At 37.2% G+C, this 12,674-nt stretch overlaps 1 protein-coding gene across 5 annotated transcripts in view; it reads right to left on the bottom strand.

Annotated features, from left to right (window-relative positions):
• The window catches only part of BMAL1 (basic helix-loop-helix ARNT like 1), a 46,866-nt gene that overhangs the window by 9,263 nt on the left and 24,929 nt on the right, over positions 1-12,674 (bottom strand). For 2 of the 5 annotated variants that reach the window (XM_057410887.1, XM_057410888.1), the window contains exons 4-12: positions 11,093-11,113; positions 10,069-10,107; positions 9,701-9,742; positions 8,617-8,774; positions 7,458-7,537; positions 6,335-6,427; positions 5,277-5,394; positions 3,012-3,161; positions 1,401-1,647 (exon numbers count right to left, since the gene is read on the bottom strand). In XM_057410887.1, coding sequence (XP_057266870.1) covers positions 1,401-1,647; positions 3,012-3,161; positions 5,277-5,394; positions 6,335-6,427; positions 7,458-7,537; positions 8,617-8,774; positions 9,701-9,742; positions 10,069-10,107; positions 11,093-11,113 — 948 coding nt within the window. The remainder of the gene's footprint in view (positions 1-1,400; positions 1,648-3,011; positions 3,162-5,276; positions 5,395-6,334; positions 6,428-7,457; positions 7,538-8,616; positions 8,775-9,700; positions 9,743-10,068; positions 10,108-11,092; positions 11,114-12,674) is intronic. The other 3 variants (XM_057410889.1, XM_057410890.1, XM_057410891.1) reach the window with 3 other exon arrangements.

The raw sequence follows: 12,674 nt of genomic DNA, 5'->3' as shown, positions 1-12,674 counted from the left end.
GAAAAGGCAAAGCAGCGCTGTAGATAAGTGACAGTGAGCTATACAACAGCCTAGCATGACCTGAAAAGGTCACTCTTAAGGAATGTAAACAACAGCTGGAAAACCATTAAATGAGAGTGTATGTGTTTAAATCCAACATTTTGAGTCTTACTATTTTAGAAATTCTTCAGAATTACCCACCTGCAGAATACATCTGATCTGTTGAAAGCAAGACTCGTTCACAAGCTGCCATACCTTGGCATGACAGAACAGCACACTCTGAGCAACAGAAAGGCTAGGAATGCTCTCACAGCTCCCTCCGTGACCACCAGCGTCTAAGCACTGCTGCTGAAGAGCTGGTACATTAAAAAGCTTTCCCTCAAATTAAAAACAAAACCCCCCCAAACAGCTCAACCAAAACCTGCAACCCCCCCCAAACCCAACCACCCAGACAGCATTCAGATAGATTCTCCTTACTGTGCTTCCTCTCAAGACTATTTACTCTATTTCCTCTCAAAGTCCACAAACTCAGCTGACAGACCAGACACATCCCTAAACAAATCCCAGCAGGCAGATTCTGTCAGCATTTGGAGCCTAGGCTTTTCTATACTGTAAGCAAGTAAACTTAAGCCACAGTCAACCTGAAACAGCCTCATCTGAGCAGTCTCAATCCATCTTGATAAGGCAGGAAACGAAACAAGGCCTCTCCAACCAACCCTATATAATTCCTCCGTTAGCATCCTTCATCCACCTTTTTTCCCTTAACAATACCAGCTATTTTGAAGGAAGACACAGGTCATGTGTCTCTACTATTTAAGAAAATTCAAGCAATTTCTTTTGAAATTAGCCTTTTAAATAACATTAAATTTATATTTGAAAGAGGATACCATACTGGTACAAGTTCTCAAGCCTTTTCCACTAAGTAAAGCTTACGAAAAGCTTGCTTTCTAAGAATTACAAAGGATCACGTACAGAAGTACTAATTCAGCAGAATGCATCCAAGTATATAGTTAAATAAAGGTATATGCTACCAAAGCCTAATGCAGCCTGTATAACTGAACTATGTAGTGCTTGCCAAAGTATTCAAACCACAAGAAAAGTAGTAATCACAGTCCTGTTTCAAGATAGGACAGCAGATTCTTCTGAAGATTACATGCACACATTCCAAATGGGCTTCCACTTAACAAATGGGCAGAAATGATCCCTGGAATACTCTAATAAACCATAGCTTGGGAAGTTAGGGTTTTTTTTTAACTGAATCAGTAATACTGTATAAATACACAGGAATAGCTTTGAACTTGGTCTCAAAAACCAAAATAACCTGCAGTGAGGATTTAGTAAAAAGCTGCTTCAAGTAAAGCAGCCAGTAAAGCAGTGTTAAGACACTGACTTATTGTGGAAGATATTACAAGTATCCTTACCTCTGATCTACAAAAACAAACTTCCCATCTATTGCGTGTCGAGAAACATACTCTGTGGGTTTCACCCTGATCTCACCGTTGACTGGCTGGGGTACTACGTGAGGATGCAGCCGTCCAATTGCAACAAGACAGCTTAAATTACAACCCTCATTATCCGGTTCATTATCTTCATCCAGTCCCATTTTTGTTGGAGGCCAGCTTTTTAGATATCCTGTACTATGAATAGTGCAAAAGCTTTTGCGGTCTGCTGCAAAAAGAAAACAGAAAAAAACAAAACCCAAAAAGAGCAGTTAGGTCATGGATACTGCTTTAGAGAACTTCCTCTCCATTCTGCTGATAACACATCTCCTCTCTTATCCAGGAAATTTGGGACACTGTTCACTAAGGGATTTTTCAGCACTCCTGCTTCAACACAGCTAATCTGAGATAATGTGATACACAATTTATCTCTGCAAAACCATGGGTGGTACTGAAACACCACACAGTTGGGACCAAGGTTGCTTTTGATAATCTTTAAGTAGAAATTGCATCATGTTTTATTACTTCAGCAAAGGACGCAAACCATCTCAAGGACTGTTTGAAGAAATTAATATACTAAATAGATAAACAGGACGCTTCTTTCAGCTTAACATGAGGCTCCTACAAAAAACAAGATCAATTTATTTGCCAGAATAGACACTGTTTGGGGTATACAGGGGACAGCTCTGCACATAGAGGTGAGGATGAAGAGTCACAATGACAAATAATACAAAAGGAGAACTCATATTCCTCAGCACTGAGCAGGCCTTAAAACTGCAAGGAAGACTTTCCTAGAGAGTCAAAGGTGTATGCCTAACTGCACAAAGTGTCTTCCTCAGGGCTGCGCACAAAAGCATGATCTAAGATTGAATCTGTATCTGAAACCAGCAGGAAGTACTTGGGGCAGCTGTCACATCCCGAGACAAAACACTGCAGTTAACTTCTGTTCTCTAGTTGACACTTTCCACCTTAATACCAAATGTATTATCCAAGGTACTCAAAGAAGAAACTTTCAAATGTGGTCTAAACATATATTCCAACATGTCCAGAATAATATCCTGCAGAGCAAGAAAATACTACCAACTTTGATAATGTTATGACTGAACAATTCTGGTGTAGATACGCTGTTTCCAGTACTCACAATGTACCAAAACCACAGATGAACTCAGAACAAACTAATTTTTTTAGTTGGATATCCACCCAAACATCACTTGTCAAAGATGGAGCAGAGGAAGAGAGTAACAGCTCCCCTTTGTTGCAGATGTTCACTGGAAGGTCAGGACTCAGTATGATATGATCAATGTCTGAAGAAGATGCAATAACCACACCAGAACTGTCAGCACAAAGTGCTTGCAAAAATGTCAAGAAAGCAGAGAGGAGAATTTGGCTTTATATGCTAATACAGTGCGTAAGAGCTACTGGGAGGTGGGTGGGGTATGAAGAAGTATCAGACCTAGACAGAGTTCAATATATTAACAGGAAACATTGACAGTGTTCAATAAATGTAAAACATTTAAGCACTGCAAATGAGCAATTGTATAAAAAAAAAGGCTGATAGCCATTACATATGGCAATAAAATACATAATTATTACCTTTCTTCTTTGAACAGGTTGAAGGAAAATCCTTTTCTTCTACTTTCACTGAAGGTCTGTTGCACTTCATCCTACAAAAGAAGGACCGTCTTGCTCCAGAACACAGTCGTGATGGCCCAGGCGTTATATCTGTTTTAACTGGGAGTCCAGCTGTAACACAGAGAGGAAGTGAGGAAGCCGCCTTCTTCAGGTACAACATTAACCGTACAAAGGATTATATCATAACTGCCCAACTGTACAAAGTTTCAACTTTGCTGGGACTTGCACAGAAGTCCTTTTTCATCCCTCTTCAGAAACAGAAGATTTTCATGGAATTGAGTATGGGCTGGGCAGGACTCAGCTCACCACATCAACATTATAATTTGTGATTAGACCTTCTAGTGTGAAAACGATGCAAGCTGGAGAACATAGGGTTCTAAATGCAAAGATTAGCAAAAGATCGTACAAATCCACATGAGTTTTGCGATAAATTGTGATTTCTTTGAACACCAATCAACTGATCAAAATAGAGATTATTTACCCCTAACCAGAGCAGTACTTCATACATAGTCACTCAATAGGCCCTTGTCCCTTCAGACCGAAAGCCTTTTCTATCACAACACCCATTCAGAGAGCACATATGTACATATAGAGCAGAAACAGCACAGTTTTTTCAGGTCCATTTCCCTGGTATGATTTTAGACATCAGCTTTCACTGTTATGATGGCAGGTGGAAAAGAAGGCAGCAGTGACCTACACAGGTGCTGCAAATCCCCAAGACCACTGGTTACATGTCTGAAGTCTCTCCAGCCTCAAAGCAATAAATGCATATGACCATTCCCTAACACTAAGCCCTGACCTTTACCATATTCTTGCAGGAGATTCTTAGATTCTCTTCTGTTCTGTGGAAAGTAACTGGAGAAACAAAGTACCAAAACACACATCAACTCTGGGAGCCAACAGAAGAGTGCTGGTACAAACTGAGCTCCAGGAAGACGCCTGGCATGCATCAAGAACACAGGTATCAGCAACACCAGTGATGAAGCTGGACCTCCAAGGGACAGTGCTCCAAGAGTTGATGTAGGATTTAAATCACATAGCAACTTTTGCTACCCACTTCAACCATTTCTGCATGGTTGAACAAACAAACAGCTACAAACATGTACAAAAACTTCTAGGTCCTTGAAGGCATTTAACATAAGGGGGAAAACAACGACGCCAAAATGTAAAGTGTGCCTCCCTTAAAATTAGAATTGACCGAGGTCACAACAAGGAGGTCAGACTGTCCTGCAACCACATGCATTTGAAACTGCTCTTCAGTAGTGAGAGTACAAGCTGTGCCTGAGTCACTCATGTCAACATAAAAATAAATACACACATACATATTAGTACTCTTTAAGAATATGGGCTCTTGAAATTCTATCAATCAGTCTACCATAGCAGATGGGAGGGCTGTAATTCACAGTATTTATTTTTGCCGTAACTTTGTCAGCACACAAAAAAAAAAAGGAGCCAGCACTGGATATACATGCTTGACAACCAGACAAAACCAGGAGCCAGAAAAACTTCAGCTGATCCAGCTGGAGCCTCTAGGCTCTCTGCCCTGGAATGATCTCTCTTGGCTTCAGTTTCTGAAATTGAGATGGTGGCTTCTTGAAGATGACATCCTAGAGGTTTGTGCTCCTGACAAACATGAGACTTAATGACCTGGAAATCTGGAGTTGTAAAATACCACCTTTTACTCAAGCAATGTAGACTCCTGTTAAGAAAATGAATTAAACACCCACTCACCTCAAAAGCAGCAGAGATACAGAACAACTTTAAAATATCAGAGTGGAATAGAGCTAAGATAGGGAGTAGGAAATGATTCCAAGGACCAGTGTAAAAAAACTTTTAAGAGAAAGGTTAGGTCATAGATGGGAGTGACAATAAAAAATAAACAAACCAAAAGAATCCTCTACCTTGAAAATATCCAGAATAATACTGAAGCGTATTCTGCCACTGAGAATGACAGATTAGAACAAGTGCTTCACAAATTTTAATGGGAAAAACTAAACCTCTGATGCTTGGAAAAAAAAGAGAGGATACCTCACAGGTGAAGCCAGTTAAACTGATGCATCTATCCTGCAGCACACACCAAGCCTACCAGTTTTGACACAGCTAAAACTTCCTTGGCACGACACATAAACCAAACAGCACACCACACACACTTTTGACATTAGGCAAATATTCAGCAGCAGTGGATCTGGACACACAACACTGTTTTTCAAAGGTGGCAATACTTACTTTTTGCATCTATAAGCCTTTCTCGTGGTGCAGTGTCAGAAGAAGAGAGCTGCTCCTTCACTTTGGCAATATCTTTAGGATGAAGGTAATCAAATAAACTTTGACCAATCAGATCATTCTGTAGAGATTGAATATTTAGTAAAAAAAGTAATTGTTCAGTGTATTTCCTCAACTTTAGCACCTATTGTAAGCAATCCTTTTACATATAGGTCTAACCAAGGACCACTAAACATCCGAGATTCAGGATTTAATGTGAGGTATGCTTATGTTTTCTCTGTATATTTAAGTTATGACTACATTATATAGTAATTTATTTCACTATTTTCAGTAAGAGCTTAGCAGCAATAGCACACGCAATTCACCACCACCAAACACTCCAGTTTCTCTTCCACCTTTCTTCATGTGCCACACATTTGAAGGAAAAAAGAAACATAATTGTCAACATTCTCTTCCAGTATCTACAATGTGAGTAGGTATTTAGCATATACCTAACACCAAAGGCTTCCTGAAGAAAACTGTTGAAGCTAATACAGTTTTCAAATTTGGCAACAAGGGCAGATGACAGAACAAACGAAGACTCTTATTTACACAATATATGGTGCAAGTTAAGCCTCACGTTAAGCACGTATTAAATTCCTGGCTTTGGTATAATTGCTTCCCATCAGTAAGTATTCTAGCAAAACCAGAACAGAAAAAAGAAAACCAAGTAAAAAAAAAAAAATCATGTGAAGCAATTGGAAGAACCTGAGTGTTTTTTCAATATTTGCTTTTGCTTCCAATTAGATAATGATTTTGCAAGCCTGAGGGGAAATGCCTGATCAGAATGCATCAATCAGTGAGGTAAATTTAGTTCCTTTTCACCTCCTTGGCTTGAAGGGAAACCAGAAACAATCTTCTCTAATGACATGGCAAAGAAAAACTTCTTTCTTTGCAAGAAATCTCAGCTTTCAAGACAGACTATTTACATAAATACCCCTCCATATAAACACATAATCATAAAAAAAAAAAAGCTTTTCAATCTTTTAAGGCCTAACATTACTTAAAATAGAAAAGAATACCTGACTGTAGTTGAGGATCTTGAAGACAGATTCTGAAACAAACAGTATTTTCCCTCTGTCACAGCCCACAACAAAAAGAAATCCATCTGCTGCCTAATTGGGGAGGGGGAGAAAGTTACTAAGTTATAAACCCTCACTGCATCGTTATAACCTTTAAAACCACTTTGAACACAGTAAAATTTCTACACTAGGAGAGCTGTCTTAACATTTTGAGATAACTGAGTCAACAGGCAAGATACTAAATTACAACAAAGTTTTCTCAGCATCTACAAACATTTTCTGCATAATTGCGGGCATCATGCCCAGAATGTAAAATCACTTTTACGGGAAGAAAGAATCCATGTCTTGTCCAATAATACTATGATTATGTTTCAAAGTCCTTCAAATTAAAATATTATTTTAATTGTATTTATTCTATAGTTCCTCTTTTAGAGACCAAATGTAACCTGGGTATTTACTTATGTGCCTGTACGCAAGTAATTCCCATTATGAATCTTTCAGTCACATACAAGTGTGTGGGATTAGGCCCTAATTTTATAGCTTTAGAGTCACAATATTGCAGAAATCACATTCTGCATATGCTGCGTCTGGACATTAAAGAGCACAAGTGCACAAATTACACAAGCTACCAGAAAAGCTTAACTACTGACAAACGATAGACGCTCCTCATTCTGTAAAAGAAGTATACAGCGAGCAGCCAAACATACTAAATCGTGTTACATCAATGACCTCAAAAAAAGGTGTTTGTTATATCATTGTTCACCAAAAGTCACGTCAAGGTAGCCAATGACAGGAAGTCTGCAAGGAAACAATTCATGTAATTTTGCCTCAGTCCATGAAACAGCTGGAGATTCTGATGGTTACCACCAAAATACCAGAGTTTCCTCAGATCTTCCTCTTAAATCTTCCTGCTTAAATTAAGAGATGCTAGTCATTGTTAAAACCCATTAACTTTATGCCAAAATTATGTGGAATTATGCAGAAATCTTGTTGATTTCTTCATTATCCTTTATAATCAGAGCATTCTTAAGCTGAGACAAAAGGCAGAAAAACACTGGTGTTTTGCTTTGGGAGAGTTATATTCACAGCCATTAATATCTCTTTATTAAAAGTTTAAACATACCCTGAGAATAAGATGTTTTAACTCATCGTCTGATAGAAAAGAAGGCTTATAGTTTGCTTCTGTATAAGGGTTTGTAGCACCTAAAAAAAACCAAACAAACAATCCCCATATCACAAACTTAACAACACACACTTAAAAGAGCAATTTTCCTTTGGCTGCTTCTTATACTGTTATCATTACAGGTGTTCTTTAAAATAGAAGTCGCTTTTTGGTTTTGATTTACTATCAACATGAGCTCTGTTGATATTAACTTAAAAAAGGATGAAGCTTTTTTGCTAAACCACAGACACTGCATTATGTAGTAATGCACATTAAATGTCTTCTGAGATATAAAAGTGTTCTTTGACATACTTTTTAACCCAAATGCTGTACTATGAAGTACTCATATAATCAAATGACAGCTGCAGAAGTTAAACCTTCCAAAATGCTAGGATAAATACGCCTGGAAGACACCAGGTCTCCTAGAAACTAGAACAGCGGCTCTTTAAGTCAGCTGCATCACTGTTTTCTCAGAGGCATATTTCTTGAAAGCTCTTTCAAGATCATCACTGATTTCTTATATGAAGCTTTTGGACTTACAGAAATTTGCAACAACCCCAACTCTTCCAAATCTGTGTGCTTCCCTTCAGGTGCTTGCAACAGAAACCCATTAAAGACAATAAAATTGAACATTCAAAGTACTCTATATTATTTCACACACAGCTAAAGGTACAAACACAAAATCTCCAAAGTCCTGTAGGAATATTCCTTACAGGTAAAATCTAACTTCTTTATCCAATGAGTTTTGCACACTACCTGCTTAAGAGCACTGCACAAGATTCAACTGTGTGCTGCCACTTAAGCCCTTCCCCCAACCTGTCTCAGCTGCCCTCCTTTTGTCGAATCTACTGATGGTGACCAATCAGGTCAAATGATAGAAGACTGTTCTTTCTCATCCACAAATTTCGCAGTTGGATCAGGATATTGGACCATGAACAAGTAAGCTATAAATGAATGCACAGCATCAAATGCTAAGAAAAGTGAGAAGCTGTCCCAGAATGTATTAACTTACTCCTAAGGCAAAGGATAGGGAGAGAAGAAGTACAGCTTTGGGGAAAATCCCATTTTGCCATCCTCCTCTAGCCCTGTCCATGCACTCCCTTTACCCCAATCAACTTACCACGTAATGTTTTCATGTGCTGGACTGCCATTCTCAATACAGTGAGTTTATCTAACTTCCGAGACATAGCGTTGCACGTTGGTACCAAAGATGCCAGTTCATCTATAAAACTGTTCATTTTATCTCTACGCCTTTTCTCAATTTGACTGTGAGCCTCCCTAAACAGGGAAGGTGGTGAGGTAAAACAGAAAAGCATAAGAAAATAAATCATATTAAAAAATCCAGTATAACACAAACAGCCCCCTCCTGATAATTAAGTCACCCTCTCATCCTCATGAAAAGGACATCCACATAAAGCATTCTTCAGATATTTTATGTTCATTATTTGGATGAGCAACAGTTACAAGCAACAGGTAAGGCTGCAGCACATGGTTCTAGTTTACCAGAAAACACAAATAACACTGGCCATACAGTACACTGAATCTGTTCTGAAACAACCCCCTAAACAGTACAAAATTACATGGAGATTTCTACTGCTGTACACCATTTCTGTTCTTAGCACATACACTGAAACATAAGTGGAATCATAAAGGTCATGGATAAGCAAATTTATAAATATCTAAATATTTATAAATATCTAAATATTTAATAAAAGCATTCAATTATGAATTTGTAATCGGTATACTATATGAATGTACCAAGTATTTAAAACTACCTTTTGCTGTGGCAATATAAGTCTTCTACTCATCCTATAGCTTTCCACTTCAAGTACTTGAGATACCTCTGAACATGACAAATACTAAGTAAGTTAATTTTTGTTTTATGTTTTTCCATATTAAGGAGTCACTGTTAATATATTCACAACCCACTACTGAGTTTGAAAGAAACAAGACGAAAGAATATAACATTATCAGAAACACAAATTACAGACCTGAAATTTCAATGTTAATGAAGTAAAAACAAGTTACCTACCAAATTAGTATAGGCAGTTTACACATGAAAAATGTTAACAGTGCAAAGACATGGAAAAATAAGAGATCAAAGCTAGAAAAAAATTGTTTTCAGGATAAGATACATGTGCAAATATTTCACGTATAGGAAAAGGCAAGAGAATTCTTTTTGATATACTTGTTCAGATTATTACCTTGCATTTTTTATTCTGCCTTGTTGGTCTGTATACTCCAGTCTGTTGAGAAATGGTATCACAAAGACAGTATTGAAAACACCAAACCAAATTATTTTAATGCATCTTATATACCTACTGATCCTCATTTTTTAAAACTTTCAATGTTTATTTAACCCTTCTTCTGAAAAGATCATTATTTATAATATCGTGGCTCAAAGAGTTAGGGGTTTGTGTCTGTTTTAATTTGTTCAGTGATCTTAAGCCTTTGTGCCAGCAAAGAAACATTTGAGACCCATAACTACAGTGACACCCAAAACAGGTATCTACACACAGGATCCTACGTCAGTACCATGGAACTACCATTTTAGTGACTGTATCAATAGTACCTTCCATGTTGGTCATCTTTATCTGTATCCATACCTTCCCTGCAGAAACAGAATAAAGCAATGTATCACAAATTAAATAGGATTAGCAAAACTGTTATCAAAGTATCATAAAATTAGACTAAAGTATTCCTGTCCTCTTTAAATCACAAACTTAAAAGTAAGAATATAAAAGTGAGAACCTGGAACGGCTAAAGAAGCTGTGCGGTTTTTACAACATTGAAACATTTTCTTAAATTAGTTATGTCTCCTTTCAAGCGAACAAAATGGCATAGCTTGATGTGTTTGACAGCAAAACATGCTGCGGTTCAAAGATATCATCTGTTATAAAAACGTTTTTCAGTTAACTAGAGGGGAAAAAAGTACAAATCACAGCAGATACTTTTGTGCCTTCATCAGATAGGGCTACCAACTTGCATTTACTACACTTAAAAGTTCCACTGGAGGCAGTTATCAAAGTGCCTAGCATAAAATTCACAAATGCCCTTAATTACTCTGTGCTTGTGTGTTCTGCATGTTAGCTTGTCTTATGGTAGCTCATTTTGGGATAGAAGATGATAATAATCTAGGCCAGTGAACTACTGGAGATGGCCAAATGCACAACGGAATGAGAGACTGTATAAAACTAAGCAGGAACATTTTAAATTAGTTCAACTTTCAGTGTAGATACATGGTTTACTTTTGTCTCAACGTGAAAAAAAACAAAACAAGAAGAACGAGGAATGCAGAATAAAAAGGATTTCCCCTTATTACATTGTAAGATTAAAATCGTATGTACAGAAATAATGAGAGGAAAGCATAAGTTTTCATAGCCATATCTGGTAAAAAAATGTGAATGCCTACGATCACAGCCGTGTTAGACAAAAGAATTAAGAAAAGACTGTTTTGATATACTTAAATCTGTACAACTGTGCTCAAATGGACACTCAGAGGCCTGTCTTATGCTGGTTTCATTTCTTACCTGCAGATTTTAAGTAAATGGGAGGGAAAGGTAAGCAAAAACCAAGCATAAAATATTTATACTTACTCAAAAGGAAAGCCATCAAGTCTGAAAAGAAAGAAAAATAAAGTACACCATATATAGAAAATAAGAATTGTGTCTTACATTTTCTGTTGAAATTCTCAAGCTAATTTATATTCTATTTGAAATGAAAGGTACAAAGAAATAAGACAATAGCAGTGAATGTATTCTAAGGCAATAAGCTAGTTCAAATCAATCTACTTTCTGAAAGAACAGTTCTGCTTTTTAAGAAAAGCTAGCATAGTTCATTATACTTAACATGAAAAACCAGTAAAACAGCTAACCTAAATTGTGTCATGCAAATCACTGAGATATTGTTTCAGCTTCAGAAAGGAAAGATCTGTGCTTTATGTGTGTTTCCTTTGTGGTTACATAAATAGGATTTATTTCAGAGGACTCTAAGGCCAGAAATTAAAAGCAATTTTTAAGAAAAATACCCCAAGTTTCTCAAGTTGTGATTCTGCCCAGCAGGACAGATAAACTTTTTCTTATAGTCAGTACTAAAGTCCTAATTCTGAACTTTATACAAACTTTATCATACCATAAGGAAATTAAACATAGTTTCTACATGCAAGCTAACTGCTGGCATCACTTCAAGATTGTAAAATGATCTGAAATACCACTGAACTTTAACATGTTAAGAGGCTATGTTTTCTAAAAGCCTCATGAAAAATCTCGTATTAGCCATTAACATAGTAGTTACGCCTGTTCAATATTGGACAGTAACCTTCTTAACATATAAACATGGCAGTCGTTCATATATATATTCTCACTGTGTTTTCTGATCGTCTTTGTGACTAGATTTTAAAAGAAGTTCAAATAATGCTAAAGGTTTACTTTATCTCTCAATTTGCACATCTGAGTTACTGTCTAAGTCAATGGCTCAAAGCACTTTTGAGGCTCACAAAGAACTAGCATGCAGGTCTAGAATAGGACTTAGAAACAGAAATGAGGCATCAGTTTTCTGCTTGCGATGACACCTTTAGCTACAGGATGCTTGTTGTGACAACATTTGTTTTAGAAAAAAATTGTTTTAGAGAAAATCCACAGAAAGTAAAATTTCAAAGAGGCACAAGGTAAGCTACAAATTCTTCTGGATAGTTTCCTTATGTATTACTACAACTGAAAACACTACTCCCAAGAAAAGAAATTAACTGTTTATAGGGCTGTGCATGAAATCTTGGATTCCAGCATTTGACTATAAGAGATTGCAGCGAAGAACAGACAACCTTTGCTGAAGTGGTAGCAATAGGCTGGACAGGAATTTTCCCGGAGGAATGGCAGGAGAAAAAAAAAAAAAAAAAAAAAAAATCGAGAAGAAGCTGGTGTGGAGAGCTGAAAGTGCAGATGATCAATACGTTTGCTTGTACTTGAGAGGTGAACAAAGAACCACGCTAAACCAGTCAGGTTCTGCCTTTGTTATTGCCTGGCTTCAATGGTAAATGAAGCATCAAACTGGACACTCGTTCATGGGCAGGAAAAGCTGAACAGGCGCATTTCTGAACATTTACCATTGCATACATAAAGAAGGAGGGATCAAGGAAATCTACCTTAAGTTCTATTTTCAAATAGGAATATTTACTAGCCA

This window comes from Pezoporus wallicus, unplaced genomic scaffold, assembly GCF_028554395.1.
Source record: "Pezoporus wallicus isolate ANWC-B61680 ecotype Strahan unplaced genomic scaffold, APGP_CSIRO_Pwel_v1 contig_5958, whole genome shotgun sequence".
Taxonomy (NCBI): domain Eukaryota; kingdom Metazoa; phylum Chordata; class Aves; order Psittaciformes; family Psittacidae; genus Pezoporus; species Pezoporus wallicus.
The sequence above is the reverse complement of the archived record's forward strand: the minus strand, read 5'-3'. Positions and strand labels throughout refer to the sequence as shown.